Source organism: Anneissia japonica, unplaced genomic scaffold, assembly GCF_011630105.1.
Source record: "Anneissia japonica isolate Jap-2015-1 unplaced genomic scaffold, ASM1163010v1 scaffold4054_len1135799_cov195, whole genome shotgun sequence".
Classification (NCBI taxonomy): domain Eukaryota; kingdom Metazoa; phylum Echinodermata; class Crinoidea; order Comatulida; family Comatulidae; genus Anneissia; species Anneissia japonica.
In genome coordinates, this window is record NW_022694605.1 from 477247 (window position 1) to 500633 (window position 23387).

At 34.3% G+C, this 23387-nt stretch overlaps 1 protein-coding gene across 3 annotated transcripts in view; it reads right to left on the reverse strand.

Annotated features, from left to right (window-relative positions):
• Window positions 1–23387, reverse strand: part of LOC117101100 (erlin-2-B-like) — a 30018-nt gene that overhangs the window by 1548 nt on the left and 5083 nt on the right. For 2 of the 3 annotated variants that reach the window (XM_033240971.1, XM_033240974.1), the window contains exons 2-13: window positions 23192–23277; window positions 20242–20264; window positions 18287–18367; window positions 14282–14328; window positions 13536–13597; window positions 12738–12863; window positions 12524–12597; window positions 10736–10794; window positions 10402–10583; window positions 9726–9805; window positions 3623–3754; window positions 652–1841 (exon numbers count right to left, since the gene is read on the reverse strand). In XM_033240971.1, coding sequence (XP_033096862.1) covers window positions 1800–1841; window positions 3623–3754; window positions 9726–9805; window positions 10402–10583; window positions 10736–10794; window positions 12524–12597; window positions 12738–12863; window positions 13536–13597; window positions 14282–14328; window positions 18287–18367; window positions 20242–20264; window positions 23192–23276 — 993 coding nt within the window. In that variant the 5' untranslated portion in view covers window position 23277 and the 3' untranslated portion in view covers window positions 652–1799. Of the gene's footprint in view, window positions 1–651; window positions 1842–3622; window positions 3755–9725; window positions 9806–10401; window positions 10584–10735; window positions 10795–12523; window positions 12598–12737; window positions 12864–13535; window positions 13598–14281; window positions 14329–18286; window positions 18368–20241; window positions 20265–23191; window positions 23278–23387 lie in introns of those variants that run through there. The other variant, XM_033240972.1, reaches the window with a different exon arrangement.

The window sequence follows — 23387 nt, forward strand, 5'->3', positions numbered from 1 at the left end:
GTGCCCGGCTTTAATTTAAACATGACTACGGACTGATACCCTATTTATTTTTGGAGTACAAAGTTTGTTGCCATAAAATAGACTAAACTTTAAAAGCTTCCAGTTTTGAACGGACTTGCAATTCTATATTGCAACGCGAAGATGCGTGCGCATTGGACCTCATTTAAAGACGATACGTTAAGACTGCCACCAAAGAGTATACTCTTTGTTGGCACTGACAATCAGCAGATCGCGTCACGTTGTCTAGTGCGCACAGGAAGTGATCGCGTCACGTTGTCTAGTGCGCACAGGAAGTGATCGCGTCACGTTGTCTAGTGCGCACAGGAAGTGATCGCGTCACGTTGTCTAGTGCGCACAGAAAGTGAAGATGGATTCATTGTATGACCGTCGAAGTGCCCGGCTTTAATTTAAACATGACTACGGACTGATACCCTATTTATTTTTGGAGTACAAAGTTTGTTGCCATAAAATAGGCAACATTTAACTGTTAATTAAACAAACTGTTCTTGGAGGTGGTCATTAGAAACAGAGCCAAAGATGTACAATTTAGCGACCAAAGAAGCCTGTTATATCTAAACGCAAATTTGCTACAAGCTACATCACAGCCAATCAATGATGGACAGACCAGGATGTTAATACTTTTTTAAAAAGATGAATAATAAAAAAAAATTATAATCAACTCATAAAAAAGCTACTTTTGTAAGGTGGTAATTCTACAACTCTAAAAGCTACCATAATTTAAACCTGCATAGTATATTTTCTTCAAGCTCTTTGGGCTTGCACCATTTTATTTTTAACTAAGATGATAAAAAATATCCTACATACATATTTCAATTTATCTTTGTTTTTTCTTGTGTCTATACTTTGACAATTAATAACAAAAAAAGTAAATAAATGTATTTTCCATAAATTGCTTAACGAAAACCTTTTTTTCAAGAAACATTAACATTTAAAAAATCAATATAGTATATTCAGACACACGGTGTACAGCTGAGAAAAATTAAACCACAAAGAAATATTATTGTCTGGACTTTGTCAGTGGATAAGCTTAAGCCCCCTGCTAAGCCATCCAGCTTCTGTTATTTATGTCAGTGGTAAGTACCAGATTAGCTGTGCCAGCTAGTAAACACCAGCCACGCCTCACTTGGCTTGGTAATGCAAAAACTAGGCAAGAAATGGTTTTGAAACAGTTATACAAGTTTTGATGAAACCCAATCTCATCATCATCCCTTTCTTTAATATAAGCCAACTTGTTCAAAGCCAAACAAACAAGGATTCAGGGTCTAATATTTATTTCAATGAATTTAAAAAAAATAGTACTGTAATAGTAAAAACATTAATGATAGTAATAACCATGGATATATGTATAAGGACGGTGTCCGCAAAACCTGACGCTCATGGCGCGCAATGTGTGGATATATCTCATTCAGTAACTTCCAGCACCCCTTTCTTCAAGTCTTCGCTACTTGGAAAACCAGTTAAAGCTATAGCTTTAGTCTGTCCACCACATTAAATCGTGAGGTAACTTACAATACAAATGTGCAAATTCATGCAACAAATTGGGTCTAGGTTGTGTTGGTCGATGAACAGGGAATGCCCATCATTAATTCTTCTCATCTGCATGTATTAGATGAGAGTGCTGAAGGTTCTTGCCCTAGCTTGTTTTTCTGTGGATTAGCTTTGCTGTTGTAAGCTAGTCTAGCATATCACTGTGTGTCTGAACAGTCATATACATACATTAGTACAAAAAATTATGAAATTTAAAAAGGTGTTTGTTGCTGTTGCAGTGATATTTGGTTTCATTCACCAGATTTCTTCTTAGCTTCTGTTTTACTTGCAGTCTGAAAAAAATAACTCAAACATTTCAAATTGTGGCATTAAATAATATGTATTATTATGTACATGCTACAGAAAAAAACCAAAAAAAAACCAATCCTTTACGAGCCACTAGGGCTCATATGTGTCATGGTAAAAACGATCGTCTAGTGCTACAATTTGCGTATTTATAATGGAAGCAATTAAGCATGACCTTAATTAGCGTAATTATTATGTGAGGTGTACCGCTGTATAAAAACAAAATATGCTGAGTCATGCGACACACCTCAAAAGATACCAACTGCTCACGGTCATGTAAGGGAGGTGACGTCAAGACAGCCCTCAATTTAGATGTTCTTTGCCACCTGTGCCTGTGACTGACTGATCCTATGGGAGAATAGTTATATTATTCTAGCCTATATGTGCGACGATAAACCGTCGGTAAGAAACAATGTGTTGTGGAGGGCAAGAGAAGTTGCATTTTTAATTACATTAATTAAAGGCTTTATTTTTATATTCTAACTTTTTTTGCATCGTATTATTATTTGTCTGTTACCCCATTATGCCTCATCATTTTAGTTCACCTTTGGTGGGACAATAGGGCTGGAGCTTATCCCCAGTTTCTGTAGTGTGAAGCGGATGAGAGTTGTAATCCCCCTGGACGGGACACTAGTCCATCGCAGGTTAGTCCCCATTGATACAACTGGGTGGACTAAAGCAATGTAGCTAAAGTGCCTTGCCCAAGGACACAAGCGAACCTGAATAGCAGAGACTAGAAACCTTGACCTTATGATTAAAAGCCCAAACCTCAACCACTGCGCCAAACTGCCGCTATGTATATTCTACAGTATGTTCTTTAAATGACCCAAGACCTGCACCCGCCCCAGAAACATACAGTAATGAACTACAATCAAACTGGTAGCTATTATGCAATGCTTTTATTGTCATGCATTTACGTTACACACAACAATAACAAGTTGGAACCATAGTTTTTTTTTTTACGGAAACATTGTCAGTGTTGACCAAGGGGGTCAGTGGACCAACAAATTTAAAGAACATAATGTACATCCTAGAGTATGTTCTTCAAATTTGTCGGTCCACTGACCCCCCCCCCCATGGTCAACACTGAAAATGTTTCCGTAAAAAAAACTATGGTTCCAACTTTTGTTGGTTTTCATTTTGTTTGCTGGCATTCTCCCGTTTAACAACAAAGTATTGTTTTAATTCTCATTAAAACATCTGTATGTTTTATGGACCTTTCTACCGTGTGTCTAGTTTTTATATTGCTGAATTATGTTGTTTACATTCATTTTGCGATCATCTAGCCAGTGGCGTATCTAGAGCCAGTGGCGTCTAGAAGTCTTGAATTGGGGGGGGGGGGAGTGATGGTGGCCGCGAAGGTGAAGTGGGGAGGCCCACAATGATCAGTTGAGGGGTGTTAATTGGCAAAATATTGTGATTTTAGGTGATTTTTAACTACTTGACCTTTATTTTTGGGGGGTGTGTTGTCTCCCGCCCTCCCCTAGATACGCCACTGCATCTAGCCTTCATGACGATGTTAATAAGTTATTGACAAAACACACTTGTTTATTTATCATCGTAAACATGTGCTCTCAATCCGACAACTTGCGTTTGGAGTTTGTTGTTCTGGTTAGGTTTATTACGCCAATAATAATAATAATAATAGAGCAGAAATGGAAAAAAGGATTGTAATATTAATAAATAAATACAGCAAACCTGATTATATTAAGAAAAAATAACCATAACTAAGATATATTACTCGATTATTCAAGAATGAGAGGCTTACCTTTGCTGCAGAAGCACTGGCTACACCACCATCGACAAACATGCTAGGAATATCGGAACCAAAGTAGATCTTACTTGTTGATGCTATTGCTTGGTATCTCAGCATTTCAAGATACTCTGGCGTTAGTTTCACCTGCAAAACAAGAGCAAATATACAATTTCAACAATTTGGTTTTTAAATATTTAAATAGAATAATCAAAATAACAATGGCCTAATTGATTTGTAAATCAGCAAAAACTATTTTTCCCAATCTGTTTCTGGTTGGAAGTTAATCCTTTTATATAAGCTATTCCGGTTTTCATTGAAGTTTTAAGGTATTTTTGACAGTGCATCATTAAAACGCACAGTTTTATGTTGAATATACTTATATTTATATATCTCATTATAATACATACAAAAATAGTGGGTCATACCATGGAGGAATCTAAAGTAATTGCTTGATGGTGATATCAAGACTCTTAAACTGGTTTCTTTCTACTGGTGGTAAATTATACCTTCCGGAGTGTCAATCAAACTTAACAACTGACCAATCAGAAGAGGGCGTGGAATAAACGTGTGTTTTCCCGCAAAAGCATGCGTGTGTGCACGTGCATGTATGTTTTTATACTGTCGATTGTGAGACCTTGGCAACAATATCCAAGGGGTGAGGCTTAGCGAAAAGGTCCATTAGAATGCTAACCCTTACAAACAGCATAAGCGGATCTAGACATTTTTTGGATGACTGTGAGGTCATTGACCTGAAGCACTTGCTGATTTATGGGCACTCCCTGAGCCTAGAATCCTTAATGGTTCTGGACGCTTTTTTCCAGTTTTAATACAAGTTTTAAACTAAATTGCAAAGTTCTTAACTGTAATGTACCCGATTTTCACCTGACGAAATTGATTTCGTATGTATTTTGATATTTTCGCCGTTTGTACATTTTGCTGTCGTTTTACTACTATTGATAAGTGCAAGTTTTTATATCTTCAATTTTTCGCTTTTACCATTTGCTCTATGATTATTTATGTGAACAGTGAACTTTACAGTGCTGATCATCCGGTAACTACAGTTTCTAAATCTCTTTTTGTATCAGACTGCGACATCAGTATTTTGTACTTTGATAATTCCATCGATACCACGTCACACCTGTTCTATGACGTCTCCGTTAAACCAAATCATTCGGAGCCACCTGGCAGTGGCACTAAAGACAATTATATATTTTACATTATTGCGGTATCACGACGCAATGTTATATCTACTCAACCCCCATATATGAGGGGTGACTCCACTCTGAATTGTGATCCTAGCTGTGAGTTTATTTTTTACAAGTGTCATCTTGCTTCGTTTAAAGACCTATTAAACCATATGGGCGTACAGTTTGTATGTTTTTTGCAAAATACATTATACCATCCGTTCATCAAGCGCAAATTTCAAGGACACCCTCATGCCATTTACTCAAACTCAACTGCATCATGTCATTACTACAGTCTGTCACGTGACGGCAACATTCATCCTAACCCTGGACCTGCTCAACACAATGGACCTTGACTACAGGAGCAACAGCAACATCATCACTCAGCATCATCAAGTATAAACTGTATGAACATGAATGCTCGCAGCCTCTGGAACAAAACCACCCAACTTCAAGCATTTCTCTCTGTTCAGTGCATTTATATTTTAACCATAACTGAATCATGGCTCACGTCTGATGACTTAACTTCATCTTTAGGATTTCCTCGGCATTATTTTGTAATCCGAAGAGACAGATCTACCAAGAAAGGAGGTGGTGTGCTTGCAGCTATAAAGACTGAACTGAATCCAATTCATTGTCATGAACTCGAGTCTACACCTCATGAAATTATATGTTTTTCTATTTCAGTTGGTAATTGTAAAATGCTCTTTGCTGTTTGTTATTGTCCACCTAATTCCCCTGTATCATTTTGGAATGATTTTAGTAATAATTTTCTTGTTTTTTTACTACCTTATTTACCTAAGTACGATAGTAAATATATATCGGAGACTTTAATTTAAATTGGAATCATGCAAATATTAAACCTAATAATTTTATCGACGCAATCAATGCACTTGATTGTTCACAGGTTGTTAATGAAATCACCAGGCCTAACCCCCATGATCCCTCAACTGGTACAATAATTGATCTTCTTTTTTCCAATAGACCTGAACGTTTATGCTCTCTTAATGTCACTGATAACCCAGTTGTGAGTGATCACCTTGCAATCTCCTTCAATATTTTAATCTCCGTTAAGCGTTCAAAATCTCTAATCCGTAATTTTTTAGCTTATCACAAAACTGATATCGACCATCTTAATCAACTTATTCACCTTGCCCCATGGAGTGTCTTCATGGATGAAAACTCAGTTGATAATTCATGGGACGGATTTTTGGACATCCTCTCTGCAATAATTCGCGACTCTGTTCCATTAAAATCCAGTAAAAAGAGGAAACATTCTCCTTGGGTTACCAGGGACATCAGAAAATGCATTAATAAAAAACATAGATTGTTTAGAAAGGCTAAGCGCATTGGCTCAATAGCTGCTTGGAATGAATACAAATCTATCCGTAACGTAGTTAAACGAATGTGTAATAAGTCGTATTACTCTTATGTTAACAAACTTTTTACCAGCGATCACAAGCTTTTTGGCGCTTTATTAGAGAGCGTAAACGCTCACCTGTCCTTTAACATTAATGGCTCACACGTATCTTCACCTTCTGTCTTTGGTCCTCCTACTCCCCCTTGTGTCGATCCTCCTGCATGTAACGTTCCCATTCCCGAACTCTCTCATATTAACTTTGATGTTCACACTGTCGAAAATGTCATTAGTGGCTTATCATCAAATAAATCACCTGGTCCTGACTCTGTCCATCCATTCATATTAAAGTCCGCTTCAGAAATTATTGCCCCTCCCTTATTTAACTTATTTAACATGTCAATTACGAAGGGCAAAATCCCTACTGCCTGGAAGGTTTCTCACATTACTCCCATATATAAATCCAGTGACAAGTCCTCTATTTGCAATTACAGACCAATTTCTCTTACCCCTCTTTGTTTCAAAATTCTTGAAAAAATAATTTTTACTGGTATATCCAATCACGTTGCTTATTGCTGTCCAATCAGCGATTCTCAACATGGATTTTTCTCTTCCCGGTCTTGTGTTACCCAACTTACAAACTTGATACATTCCTGGGCATCTTCCCTCGATAAACCTAAGCCTCCTCGAATTGATGTTGTCTTTTTGGACTATGCTAAAGCGTTTGATAAACTTCCCCACCACATTGTGTTAAATAAACTAGCTACTCATTTTAACATTAGAGGTAATGTATGGAAATGGATCAAGTCTTTTCTTTTAGGTCGTTCCCAACGAGTCCTGTACCAAGATGCCACTAGCCAATCTTCCCCTGTTTCTTCTGGAATCCCCCAAGGAAGCGTTCTCGGTCCTCTTATCTTCAATCTTTTCATTAATGATCTTCCTACTTTTCTCCTCTCCCATTGCGCTTTGTTTGCTGACGATACCATTATTTACAAAAAATATTTTCTCTGTTGACGACGAACTTGCTTTCCAGTCCGATTTAAATCGTCTCACTTCCTGGTGTGATTTAAACGAAATGGAACTTAATCTAAATAAAACTAAAATTCTTCACATTACTCGTTCAAAAAAAGAATATCGACCAGTTTATTATCTAGCTGGTTCACCTATACATGCTGTGTTGAATCATCATCTTGGGGTTACAATTAACTATAAACTTACTTGGGATGACCAAGTTAACAAAATTATTTCCCGTTCGAACAGAATGCTGGGTTTCATTGCCAGCACTGCTGGTGGCTCCTCTCCTTCTGCCATTTTCTCACTTTACAAAGCTCTTGTTGTTCCTATACTTGAATACGGTGTCCCTTCCTGGTTGCCTAATACTAAAATACTTGTAGACCGTATTGAGGCAGTTCAGCGAAGGGCTACTAGACTTGTCCTTAAGCAGAAAAAAGGCGAATGTGAGTACGAAGATCGTCTCATTAAACTCAACTGGCCTAGTTTATCCGCTCGCAGAAATTTTCTTCTGTTATCGTTTGTCTGTAAGTCGCTTACTGGCGTTGTTGATTGTAGTAGCATCCGTCAGTTCACACTTGTAAATAGTCGCCATCGAGAGACGCTTTTGTTTAGACACCTTTATGCTCGAACTAACTCTCTTCACCTTTCTGCCATTCATGTGTTACCCAGACTTTGGGAAAAACTCCCTGAAAATATAAAAAATTCCCTTATCCTTGATTCCTTTCCTACTTTTTTGCGCTCGCCTAAATCGCATGTCTTATGTTACAGCCACTCCACTTAGTTACTTTTGCGCCGCGTAACTGTTTGATCATTATTGTTTTAATTATTTGATTTCTTGACGTAAGAATTTATTTATATGTATACATCTATATATTTATTGTTCTGTTTTGCTACTCAGGGAGTATGGAATCTTAACTTTGTTACAGTGATTTAGTTCACTTTTTGGTTCCTGCCTACTCCCTGAGTTGACTCTATGTGTTTGTTGTTGTTGTGTTTCTGGCAATAAAGAATAAGAATAAGAAGAATAAAAAAAATCCAATCCTGGTATGTGATGAAACTAAACAGGAAAAAGTTCCTATAAAAAAATGCTGCAACTTCTGTAGCTTATTCAATTTGTGTATACAGCTACAGGTACTTCCAAATTTATCATATGTGTAAATTTTGTTATCGTATTTAAGTTAGCTGTTTCAATAAATAAATCTGTAATTGTATTTTCCTATAGATCAATAAATATAGCCCTATGCTTATTTATTGTTAAGGATAGGCCTAATTTTTTTTACTGCAATATGCATAATACTGTGTAATTATGAATTAAAGATTATTTTAAAAATAAAATTGAAGTTAAAAAAATAAAATAATCCAAACAAATATGGAATTATCAAAGGGCGGGTCATTTAAGATTCTTCCTGCGGCTGGGCCCCACTTTGTCTGAGTTGTAATCCTATATGGTAGATTAAGCTGTCACCTAGACTCAAGGCTCGACCACGTTGATAACCTTCAGAGGCTTCATCATCAGCTATTGTCGGTCCACTGTTGGCCAAATATTTCAGGATGTCGACTCCAAATCAATCTTTTTTCTCTTGCTGTGTTGCACCATTTCACTCTTCCCTGATAAATATCGATCTCATCTCTTAATCTTTCACATTGTTTTCCCTTGTTCGTTTTGCCAACCATGGAGTCTGTTACTGTTTATATTTGCTTGTACTCCTGCTGACTACAAGTTCAACAACCAGAATGAAAACCACTGAGCCAAACCGCATTTTTACCATTATTGCTATTAATATTAATATTAATTTTATTGTTATTTTATTTATTTGTATACCCTCCCCACTAGCTTGGCTAGACCTATCTACTACTGCCGCCAATGTGTGGCTATTTTTTATGGGTCGATAAAACATGGGTACAGTACGATATCTTGATAATAGTTATCCTAACCCTAACCCGCTTCAGCGTAAGGCACCATATTTTTCGACATTAAATGTGGAATACCCTGGCTCTACTACTTGACTAGTAGTAGGCCCTAGGTTGTGTCGTCAGTTTCTGTGGTTATTTTTTATTTGATTGTCAATGCATAGGTCTACGTACGTAGGTACGACGATAGAGCCTAATATACTTTATTCACCCTGGCGAACACTGATCTGGCTGTAAAGATAGCCAAAATAGAGGCTTTCGACCCACTCGAGTTCTCATTATTTTCCATCCATAACATATATAGTTTTCCCGTTTCTACTTCATACCTTCTTCGCAGCCGCTACTTGGTTCCCGAGACGTCTTTTTGGTAACTGCACATGCTTGACATGGCTTGATAGCATGCTGACTGGCTGTCTAGCATCTAGTGTTTTTACAGATAATTCACGAATGTCATTTGGTGACTGCGCATGCGCATTGCTTAGTTCAGAATTCCCATTTCTCCGTAGTAAAAGCTACCGCTACCTACAGTTTCTTAATGACTGTTTCCTATTGATTGTTACAGCCTAAAGGTGCGGCGTGAAAATGTAGTGGTGAATGGGGGGGGGGGACAATAATAAGGTATGTGCTTAATGAACTGATAACAACCAACCTTGTTAGCTTCTGCTTCTCTACTAGCTCTGTAAAAGTCTGAATCAGACTGTGATTTTACTCGAGCATAATTTGACGTATCTACAAGAATATGTAACAAAACAAAATGGTAAATACAAGATAACACAAGATTAAGTATTACTGGACAAGAGAAGCAACCCCAAAGAAATTACTATGTGCATTTATTGCTGCAATTTATTTATACTCCAGTAAAAATACTTAATTTAGTATTAGATTGTTCAGAGGGTTCTTTTAATATAGCTGCTGTATGTTATTGATTGCTTTTACAGTTAGAAAGCACTTTTTTATCTCTTGTCTTTGGGTCCATATGTTTATACATTGCTGGTGATCAACCAAATGTTTTTTCAAACTTAGTATCAGGTCAGTCAGAGGGTACTTTCAATGTAGTTGTTACATGTTATTGATTGCTTTTACAGCACTTCTTCCTTCGAAGTTACAAAGCACTTTTTTATCTTTGGTCATTGGGTTCATATGTTTACATGTTGCTGCATTATCAGCAAAGTAGCAGGCAACTCCACAGATAAAGTGTCATAAGGACTAAAGAAAAATGCACAGCAAAGGATTGAAACCCTTATATTTATATCCTGCACATTTTCATGAAAACAGTTAACAATTAAAATGCATGGGGACACTTCAGTTCATTTTGTAGACAATACCTTCAATTTCAGATATTTGTTTATGGCTCTCTTTTTCCATAATCTTCTGCTCTAGTTGAATCTTGGCAACCTGCGCTGCTTTCTCTGCTTCAATGATTGCCTTCTTCCGCTCTGTTTCAGCCTCCTTTTCAACCACCTTCTGATGTTGTTGAGCAATCAAAAGTTTTGTTTTTTCATGTTCCCTGTTTCAAGCCAACAAAGTTCTAATTATTTTTTCATTAAATTCATTCATTTACGTTGATGGTTTAATTTGGGGGGAAACTTGTATAATTATAATTTAACAAAGATAATTAAATTACCCTAATTATTATTTAGTTTGATAATTAAAACTTACATCATTTCATAATTCTTGCGAATAACCTCAGGAATTTTTGGCTTTGTCACACGAACAGCCTGCAATAACAACAACAACAAATTGACCTTTCCAGAGACAACTGACCAATCATCACAGTCAGGAGTACACGCGTGACCTACAAATACACTTGTTGTCCCACAGAGGCATGGGTTTAAGTACGTTTACACTATTGTTTTGTGGTACCTTAACAACAATATCCAAAGAGGCTCAGCTCAGCAAAAGGTCCATTAACCAATCATATTACACTATCTTAAAGGTATACTGTCAATGTGAACTAATAAATATGAACAATAAAATCCAACATTTTTTTGCTTACTTTGTATATTTAAGCATGGAAGTTATTTCTACCATTTAGTTTCCTTTCAATTTCAATTTTACTATTCCTACATGTTTGGATTGACCAGCCTATTCCTACGTGTTTGGATTACCCGCCAATTGGCTGGTAATCAATTTAAATATCTTTTTTAGTATTTAAAGTTTAATGTAAATGGCAACTCATTTGAATATATCAAAGATGTGCATATTAAATGATGTTGTTCTACATAATTTTGAATATTGATTAAGTGGGTAATTAAACTTCAATAAAATTTCAATTAAACTTCACTAAAATTTAAAACTAAATGTAATTTGTATTTTCTAAAGCATTTCAAACCAGTTACAGCTAGGTTAAATGCAAAATTACCATGCAATGCATGAACAATTTTCTCTATCACCCTAACTAAAACATTGTACCTGTAGCGTTGGTTTGGGTCTTTTGTCGAGCAATTTTTATATATATTTTTTTGTTTTTACTTTCTTTCTTTTTACTAATTTCAATATCAGGTCTTATTATATCAATGAGAAAAAAACCTATGTTCTGTTTTAACAACAGACATAGTAAGTCTAGTTAATTTTTTATTCTCTAGTCCTCTGAAAAGTAACAATGGTACTTCTCAGTGATGTTCACTTTCTGTTCTATTCTCATTATATTCTAAAGACTTTGAACCTTAACTCAGCAGAAGGCGAGCTTCCTGGTCAAATTGGCAAGTTGACACTTATTTAGTAAGTTTAAATACTGAGGATGATGTAAATGCTTACAAATGTTAACTCATGTTATTGGTGTTCTGAAAAAGTTGTACTTAGCATCTACTGTATAGATAAAACCAAGGAAATTATTATTGATTACAGGAAACCAAAGCATATCGTGAACATCTGCTGATCAATGGTAAAGAGGTGCATGTTGTAAAATGAACAAAAATATATTATCAATTACCGTACATTGATGATAAACTAAACTGGAATTGTTCTGATTAGTTAAATGCAATACCTGAATGCACTTCCATCCTTAAAAATTTTTAATTAATTCTTGCATTTTATCCATGGTTTATGAATCTGCACTTTTAATAGTTCTATGACTAAAACTTAAATAAGAAAGAACTATCACAAGGGTGGCGCCAGTAATTGCCATAATGGAGGGAGGGGTCTGTCGCCCCGCTACGATCAAAGTGGCTGTGATCTTGAATATCGTATGATTTGTCGAAGAATGTTACGGTCTTAATAATTTTTACCCGCTGCAGGCACTTTTACTCGCAGTCTTTTGTCACATACTGTATTCTCCTCCTGGGATTGAGTGTTACATTTTACAAATGTTTACAAGCTAGATATTTCTTTACCCTCACTCACGCAACATTTACACTACTTACTGGGCTCCAGTATGGTATGTGTCAATTTGACTGTCCAAAATAATATGGCTGGTGAAATGGGGAAAAAGTGCGAATATTTTTTTACCTGAATAAGAATTCCAGGTGCCATTTCAACTAAATCTAATTGTAGAGCCTTCTTTAAATTTTCATCAATTTGATCTGAATGATAAAATAGAGGGTTACACAATTATAAAAGATTCCATAATAATAACATAAAAACAATAATAATAATACAATTATTAATAGCAACCACAACAGCAAAAGCAACAGCAGCGACAAAAAAAAAAACAAAGTCTTACCAAACAATTCAATATAAACTTCTTGCAGATTATGTGCACTACAAAACTGGTTTAATTCGTGGTGGACTTTGTTGAATATTAATGCCTTGTCATAATCAGCCGTATAGTTCTTGACAACGTCATACACTAGTGGAAAATGGATTTTAGTTAAAATACAAGCCAACCAATCAAATAAATCCCAAGTTAAAAATGTTAATACTAGAATTCAATTGGAAAATAAAACAATATTTTTTCATGCTAATCAAGCAATTACATTTAATTGGAAAATAACATTATTTTACATTTTCATATAGATGCTTAAATTGGCTGGTAGTCAATTTAAAAATCTTTTGTAAAAAGTTTTCTAAATCAGAAAATAAATGAATTGTTTTAATCCATCTCTCATTTCAAGCTGATAATATATTTGATAAATGATCAATTCAACATTCAACTGAATCAGTGGCGGTGCCCAACATCTTCTTGCCATGGGGTCCAACGTTCCCAACAGGTGTGACCAAGCTCCCTGACAAGAGGTCCAAGTCCTTAGCCGAATTTCATGAAACATGATTTTTTAAAGAAGTGTTCCCTGAAGAAAAATTGGCTTCCTTAACAGGGGTACAGGGTTTCTCGACAGGTGATCCTGTTCCCCCTTTATCCCCCATTGGCACTGCCACTGAATTAAATTTGTCACTAAAACTGATCACATACATAGAGCTCTTAATCGCTAAATATATTTTTTAATTGAAACAATTTGAATTTTCAAAAAATAATAAATATAACAACAGGTATTAAAATTAATGTGTTTCCATATTTACTAACCTTTATCAGCAGAGAGTAGATTAACGACCTCTATTCTATCAAAGTATATCATTACTCCACCACTAAAGTACAATAACATGTTCATCATTAGTTTTCAATCTCTTGTTTAAAGGACTGTACTAGTTAAGATTACTAAAGTTTAAGTGAGGCTTTTTTTATACCTTGTTTCGCAAACTTATATTTTTTAAAGATCGCAGAAAAAAAATAAAAATAAAATTTTGTTTTCTTATTCAGCAAGTATTTTTGCTAAAAACATCCAGATGGAGGAGAAAATAAAAATAACATTTTATTGGTGAATGTAAACAGGTGCGCTAATTTGCCAAAAAAATTTTTTTATTTTTATTCAAAATCATCATTATTGGTGGGCGGCAGGTTCACTAAACAAGGTATAAAGAAAGTCTCGCCTTACTTGTTGTCTCAAAGTTAAACACTATTTCTATTTCATATACAATGTGAGGAAAGAATTAAAATATCAAGGAGGAACTAACATATCACCAATTAATACAACATAAAGCAGGGGTAAGTGTATCATTATTGAAGGATTAAGGTGATAATAATAATAATAATTATAATAATAATAATAATAATATGCGCTAAGTCGGACTTAAGGGGAATATCTTTTGTGTTATTTTCCACTTAACGTCGTTTTTTAATTGTTCTCTAATTTCTCAATTGTCTAAGTTCCCCTTAAGGTAGGTTTTAGTAACATAATAATAATAATAATAATAATAATAATAATTTGATACCTTGTTCCACATGGTACATTTTTCACTTCATCTGTTTGTAATGTAGTCTAAATAATGTAAAAAGATAAATAAGATGTAATGCTCTGCTACAATACTTTTAAAAAAAAACCTCAAGATGAATGCTAATTCTTAGAAAGATATTGTCAGTTGATCAAGAGCGCCGCCACTTGATCAGTGGTGGTGCCAGAAAAAAAAAAAAAGGGAAAGGGGAAGGGGCACTACTACTGGATACACGACCGCCCTGCGTCAACTTCATTACAGCAATTGATATGACTGGCAGGAGGGGGAAAGAAAGTTATCTGAGGGACATTTCCCCCCTGTAGCGCCGCTACAGCACTTGATTGGTAGTTAAATATTGATTAGCAGTAGATAACCATAGAAGTTATCATTTTGACAATTGGCAGTTGATAATGTTGATGGTTGTCAGTTGATGATGGAGGACATAGCCTTCGGTAGCATTTTGCTAGAATTCAGGGCCAAAAAAATGATGAAGCAAATTATTTACAATTAATTACTATTTTACTGAAGTAATCAATAGTTCCTTTCAGATACCATTCTGGTATTTCTGTCTCTAGATTTCGGGGCCAAAATACTGATTACTAATGTATTATTATACAGATACAAAATTATATAGCTATTTTATTGTCATGAAAATACGTAGAACAATATATGTATATACTGTATCATACTTTTACAAAATTTAAGTTCCGTAGATTGGATATAAGGATTATATATGCGAGTAATAGTGCCCGTACAGACTTAAAACTTCCATCATGCAGAGCCGGCTTTTCTGCTTTGTTATTAGTAAAATATTCACTTGAGACAGAAGACATCCCCATAGCTGACTTAGTTACTGGGGGCAAGGGTGTTGGTTCATGAGGGATATTTTTAAGAGTATGATCTTACAGGGCATCCTATTACCGGTATGACTCAAGAAAACATAATAATAATCTCTTTAATTATACACGGTTAAAACCCAAATTCAACACACAAAATACAGTATCAAAAAGAATTTTGTTCTATTTTTTTTTTGACAGTTTAAAAGTTTTTAAATCAAAAGTTTTTAGTACTTTTTAATGTATTTTATATCTATTGACATATTTTATATCTATTGACATATTTTTTATGTATTTTAACCTGTTAGTGGCGGTTGGTATCGCTGTTGTTTAGTACAAATAAATAAATAAAAATTATATATGTTGTTCTTCCTTAAGTCTATGGTTAATTAATGATATTAAGAATAACAATTAATAATAATAAAATAGAACATAAATTAACAATAATTGGCCCAATATTCACAAAAAAGAGATAAAGATAATTTTTAGGCCTATTTGAATTCATGTGAATAAGACAAAAATGTAGGTTTATTGCAAAAATGATAAATTGTTGCAAATTTTAATTTCTTATCAGTGCCATAACTTTTAACTAGATTAATTGAGTTGCTTATTTTTCCATGAATAAATTTAGTGCAAGGAACATGAATACAATGAATAACAGTGACTACAGTATGCATAATTCACAACATGCATGGTATTGTGAAATATTAACAATATGCAATTAAATAAAACATGCGTTATGAATACCCAGGTTGCAATATGACATTACACATTGTATTTGGAAATAGGCCTACAAATTAATGAATAATATAGAGTTTTGAACAACATACTGCTGGTACAATTTGGGTTTGGGTTAGCAAAAAATTTGCAAAAGCTTGGTTTCCATACAATCGCTACACTCTATCGCCGACACCTTTCGGTGATGCTGATTGGTCAGTTGAATCAGTGATCCTTCCTGATTGTGTCGGGAACTGCTACGCAGTACAACAATTACACTGAAAACAGTGTAGCGACTGTGTAGCAATTTTAAGAAAACCAGACTTTACTTGTCAAAGTCGGCCTGAAACACTAATGAATTATTCATCATGCTTTAGATGAGTTGTACATTGCACTTGAATTATTAAACGTTTTTAAATAATTTATTGCTGTGTTTGCTTTTTGCTAGGCCTTATACCGATTACACATTCATTTTAGTCAATTCTTTATTTATGCTAGACAGACCATATAGGTATACCTCCATGGATAGACCTACCAGGTACTGTAGATGACAGAGGCTGGCAGTTGATAATGTTGAAGGACTGCAGTAGCTGATAAAGGAGGATATCAGTAGATGACAGGCATGAGGGAATTCATAAATTTTTACTTGACCTGGACAAGTACCTTTGAAAAATGCACACTGCTTTGATCAGGCAAACATTATTTTTGTTCTTATTTTAATTTGCAAGAATTTCAATAATGTATAATATAGAGAATTTCAAAAAAATAAACATTATTAACAATATTCTATGTATGTAGGAGTGTGTTGATCGTTTTCTTATTGTGTGTTTAAAAGTAAACATTTCTCAGGCATGGTTGATTCCCACAATAAACGATTTCTTAGCCAAAGACTGAGAGGACTGTGTTTTATGACGGTATTTCGAGAAAGGGGAAGGGGGTGGCCATATCGTATGTTTGTACCCGTTTGCAGATCTTAATCAATTATAATACTGACTTCAAAATATTTTTTTTTTTTTTCCGGAGTATACAAACAAATTCAAATTGCACAGGAAAACATCTAGAAAAATAGATGCACAGAATCTTAAATACTTGTGTTCCTACTATGAAGGCCTCAATTTTATGCAAAATATCTGTCGAAATCTGCTCATATTTTTGAAATGCGGCGACGGATTTCTGGGCCTAATATTTTACGCGGGAAATATTTTACAGTCTCACACATCCTCATTTCATTTATTGCAAAATAAATAAAATTACCTCTCAACGAAAGACAAGTACTGTAATGTAAGCCTAATATAACTATGAGGATGGGCCAACGGGACGAATCCCTCCGAGATGGCGAAATTTTTGAGACGGGAAATTATTCATTTATAGGCCCTAACCCCTCAACTTTTAACTCCAGTTTTACAAGATTTGGATTTTATATGCACATTGTCGCCATCACTTAGAAGTGAATGATTTCTTGATTACTTTAACAACTTTAAATCCCAATTTAACTACCTTTTCTTAGTTTGTCTAGATTGTCTTCCCCACACGCGCAAACGAAATAGACTAGGCCTTTTTTGAAGTCGGCCTAATCGCTGCTGTTCATATTCGTACACAAAAGTAATTACTGTACTAGTCTTGAAGTCCAGACATTTCATGTTGTCCAACTCAACTAATCAACTAATGGCTGTGTGCCCAAAGTCTTTAAATATGTCTGGTATATATAGACTAGACCAGTGCGAATTTATATTGTAAACAGAACACGTGCAGCAAGCCCAGACTGCTGACAGCTAACAGGTTTGATATCGTGCGAAAATGTGTGCCTGCTGTAGGTCTTACGACAGATCTGGCCAACATTTAACAATTAAGAATTCATTTTCAATCTTTACTTTTTATAAGTACATGGTGAAGTAGCCTATTCTAAAAGTGCTTGTCCACGGACATGTAGTCCCTAAAATTATTGTTGTCCGACCAGGCGTCGGGCAAGTGGGTTCGCTCATGCCTATTGATAAAGAATGGTAGGCAGTTTATAAAGATAAAGGTTGGCAGTTTATGATGGTGATGGTAATAAAGATGATGATGATGATAATGATGATGATGACAGAGGTTGGCAGTTGTTGAATTTGACAGTTGATATTGATGGAGGAATGGCATTTGATGATGGAGGTTCACAGTAGATAATGGAGGATGACATTTGAGAGGTTTTCATGATGGATGATAAAGGCAGAAGTGGTTGTTAGGTATCGGTAAAGTTACTTGGCAAGTTAATGCTGAATGAAGGATGATGATAATGATGATGATAAAACAAGATAAAATAATATTATGAATTTTTAAGCTTGCTAAAATATAATGATAATGAGGTTTTTGGCAGTTGACAATGACAGTGGAGGTTGATGATAGTTTAGGGTGATGATGGAGGTCATTGGAACTTCTTTTATAATGTAATAATATGTTAACCAACTGTTACTACCTGCACACTCCTATATGATGTGATAAATGGCACCATAATGTGAAATCCAGGTTGACTAGTGGATTGCAATAAAGCTCCTCCCTGTAAATAGAATTTAACAGTAATTTTAGCATTAATTAAAGTGCATAATTTGTAAACCTGTGTTAATACTGCTTGCAGTACAGTAAAACCCCCCTCCTCTGGTACACCTCATAATGGAACAACCCTAAAATTAAGGTGAAACTATTTTTATCACAAAATGAAAGTATATTTTTCAAAACACTCTGTCCAACCCCTATTCAAGGAATACCCCCATTAAGGGGAGACTTTTTGGTTGCGAAGGTGTCCCCTTAATAGGAGCCTCTACTGTATTTGTATAAGAATTCACTTAAATGTTGTTATTTTGTATCGATTCATAATTAGTTCAATATGTTACAGCCTTTGATTATTTTTGATAATATTTGCAAGATTAGGATATTTATCCTCAGGTATGTTGTTGACACAGACTGTCATTTTTGACTTGAGATGAGTAGTCAAGTGTATCGGGATTAGTGCGGTCACAGTCATGTAAAATTACATTTTATTTGTTGATTACTGATACATTTAAATAGTATCCGCAACCATTATTTATCTATGAATTACATTGTTGTATAATCTATATGATATAACCGTTACCATATAATAAGTGAGAACCATAATTCAGTGTTAAATATTAACTTAAATGGTATCTATGTTATGTATTGTTTAGTCACAAGCCTAGATCTTTGTGAATTTACACAGTTGGTAGAACCGTGATAAAGTGGTTTTTGTTCAGTTATAAACCGACGGAATGGGGCGAGTTAGGATAGAGACTCCGACAAGGCTCACAGCTGAATGTGGTGGAGCTCGTCTATGTTAACCTACAGTATGGTAGTGGACATTGTGAGTATTTGAATAATATGGAAATTTAGAAATTGATTATAATGAATACCATTACTTGGATTATAATCTGAAAACTATTAGAAGTTAATATATATGTGGAACATTAACGTGTATTACTGATGTATGTATAATTATATCTATATATATGTTGCCTATATATGTCTGTGCATATATTGTGTATATATGCATATATATGTGTATATACTGTATGTATATGTGTGTATATATATATGTATGTGTATGTATATATATAGATTTAACGTGTTGGATGATTTATAAGACATCATTGTTTTTATGCATAATATTTTGCTTTAATACAGTGTCACCTAACTTTCCATTTGGGAGCTACTGGTTATTGTTGTATGGAACCTTTTAAGCTAATGATGAAGCGTATGGTAAACCAAAGCTACCTATACTCATCAAGAATTGGAAGCTGTTATTGAAAGCGGATACTTACACATTGAATCAGTTGCGTTCATGTGGGAACACAGCGATTGCAATAAGGACGTATAGTATCACGAGAACATTCGTCTTTACTACAGTATAATTAAATCGATACTATGCTATATTAATTATACTGGTAGTTTTTAGTAATTGCTATCTAGATATAGTAGTGGACAAAATCATGCAGATTTTGGTAGCAATTTTTCCGATTGTGTAATGCCATTTATGAATTATAAGTATTGTTAATTGAATGATTTATGATGTTGGTATTGTTTGTATTGTTTATTGTTTGTTTGAGAAGAGTATTGTTTTAGAAGAAATAAATATTTATTTATTGTTAAACTTAAAAAGTTATTTGTAATTTGTTTGTGAACTTGTGTTGGACAGACATTAGACCTTCGATCCAAATTGTTCATCTGTGACTTTCATATTAATTTGTGCATTTCATAGGTGACAGTGACACCCCAGAGTGTGTCAATTTGATTCCCGCATTCTACACCTCTAATTTCTATGCTTGTAAGCCTTAATACAGGTATTTGCTGTACTACCATCCCTTTTACAGTAACCTGTCAGATTTCTCTAATGGTTGTCATACTAATGTTGATACATACCCTATAATATACACCTGTATGACCTGAAAGAAAAGAAGGTACAGATATTTTAAACTTGAATGTGTTTGCCTTTATTATAGTAATAATAATAATAATAATAATAATAATAATAATAATAATAATAATAATAATAATAATAATAATGGCAGACTTATAGTACATATTGTGCAATTTCATGATTTTTGTAGTAAAAGCCATAAAGTAGCAAAAATTGTTTTAATCCTGTCTTAAATTAATAACTTAATTGAATCTGTTTAAATTTAAGAATAGCACTGATAATGAAAGATTTTTGCAGTTGCATAATAATGATAGAGGTTGTAGATGATGACAACGACAGCAATGATGGTGATGATATTTTAAACTTTAATCAATATAGGCTATATTATTGTTTATTGTCTTTCATTTTAGAATTGTTCAACATTTGCTTAATTAAGGACCCCAATGGAAATCAGGTTTTATATTTTTGGGTTACCACAGGAAATAATGTCAGTTGTTCTTCATTATATATCTGTTCTTTGTTTTGTATTAAGAAATGTTTTGTGAATTTAATTCCTGAATAAAATGATGTGATGTTGACAACAATGTTTACATTTACGTTTTATGTGGTTACATCTTGCGAAAGACTAAAAGTCTGTCACATCAAGATTTAATGGATGATTATGATGACGATGTTGATGACAATGATGTTTATGATGGTGATGATGATGTTGATGAAAATGATGATTATGATGGTGATGATGATGTTGATGACAATGATTATGATGGTGATGATGATGTTGATGACAATATGTTTATGATGGTGATGATGATGTTGATGACAATGATGTTTATGATGGTGATGATGATGTTGATGACAATGATGATTATGATGGTGATGATGATGTTGATGACAATGATGATTATGATGGTGATGATGACGTTGATGACAATGATTATTATGATGGTGATGATGATGATGATGACAATGATGTTTATGATGGTGATGATGATGTTGATGACAATGATGATTATGATGGTGATGATGATGTTGATGACAATGATGATTATGATGGTGATGATGACGTTGATGGCAATATTTATTATGATGGTGATGATGATGACAATGATGATGGTGATGATGTTGATGACAATGATTATTATGATGGTGATGGTGATGATGATGATGACAATGATGTTTATGATGGTGATGATGATGTTGATGAAAATGATGATTATGATGGTGATGATGATGTTGATGACAATGATGATTATGATGGTGATGATGACGGTGATGACAATGATGTTTATGATGGTGATGATGTTGATGACAATGATTATTATGACGTTGATGGCAATATTTATTATGATGGTGATGATGATGACAATGATGATGGTGATGATGATGTTGATGACAATGATTATTATGATGGTGATGATGATGATGATGATGATGATGACAATGATGTTTATGATGGTGATGATGATGTTGATGACAATGATGATTATGATGGTGATGATGACGGTGATGACAATGATGTTTATGATGGTGATGATGTTGATGACAATGATTATTATGACGTTGATGGCAATATTTATTATGATGGTGATGATGATGACAATGATGATGGTGATGATGATGTTGATGACAATGATTATTATGATGGTGATGATGATGATGATGATGACAATGATGTTTATGATGGTGATGATGATGTTGATGACAATGATGATTATGATGGTGATGATGACAATGATGATTATGATGGTGATGATGATGTTGATGACAATGATGATTATGATGGTGATGATGATGTTGATGACAATGATTATTATGATGGTGATGAAGATGTTGAAGCTTGTCACTGTCAGTTGATGATGTTAGCGGTTTACAGTACTAAAGGAGTAAGTTGGAACATTTTTAAACTGCATTGTGTTCCAACTATTATTATCTATACACTCAACTCATTTAATAATTAAATATTCGTGCTTTTATGTATTTTTTATGGTTATTCCATATTGACAGATGGTATTTAACAATCCTAACAATTTAAACAATGGCTAAAGCTATTCCGAGCAGCAATATGAATTAAAAGCAGTAATTCATTTTTCATATTTAACCTACAAGCCCTGAGGAAATTATAAAATTTGTCATAGGTTTGAAATTGTCAAATACTGAAGGAGCTGACGATATTAACAACAAAATCATTAAACATATTATTTACCCCCTATCTATTCCATTGTGCTACATTATAAATCTTTCTCTTAAAAAAGGGCATAGTCCCTGACCTAGCTACAGTAAGATACCAGGGTTGTCCCAATACATAAAAGTGGTCATAGACATATTAACAGTATTACTATAGGCCTATATCCGTTTTCCTTACATTATCTAAAATTCTTGAACATATTGTGTATAACAGACTTTTATGGCAAAGTACAGAAACATTGAATTATTCATTGTTCGCAATATGGTTTTCAAACACAGAGCTCCATATTCATGGATGTTCTCAAATTGGTTAATAAGATCAATGATGACAATGACATTAATAAAGGGGATGTAATTGGGATATTTATAGATCTAAGCAAAGCCTATGATACAATCAATCACAGAATCCTACTTCAAAAAATGTAAACATTATGGTGTCAGGGGTACAGCTCTGCACTGGTTTAAGAGCTACGTCTGCAGAAGAAGGCAATACACTTTCCTTGAAAACACTAAATTTAGAGTACTGTATGCAACAGTGAGTATGGAGTACCACAAGGCTCCATTCATGGACTATTGTTATTTACATCAATGACATTTTTAACTGTTCTGTCAACTTGATAGAGAACATGGTTGTCCTGGCAATGGAATGTTCATATAAAAATCATTAAAACTGTTATCTGATCATTTTCAATGACCAAATATTCATTTTCCTTTACTGGTAAATTGAAATTTAAAGGATTTTCTAGTTTTCATCAGACACAATCTTACCTTCCTCAATTTTATGAACGGAAAAATTCAAAATGATTCCAACAAGTGCAACACACACAACCAGAACCACTTCTGCTAAACCCATTCTGAAAGAAAGTTTGGATCAGTGTACCATTCACAACATTACTGATTATTTTGGTAAAATTGGGTGGAGGGGGGGGAGAGGTGGGTATGTGCGTTTGCGAGCATTTTAGAG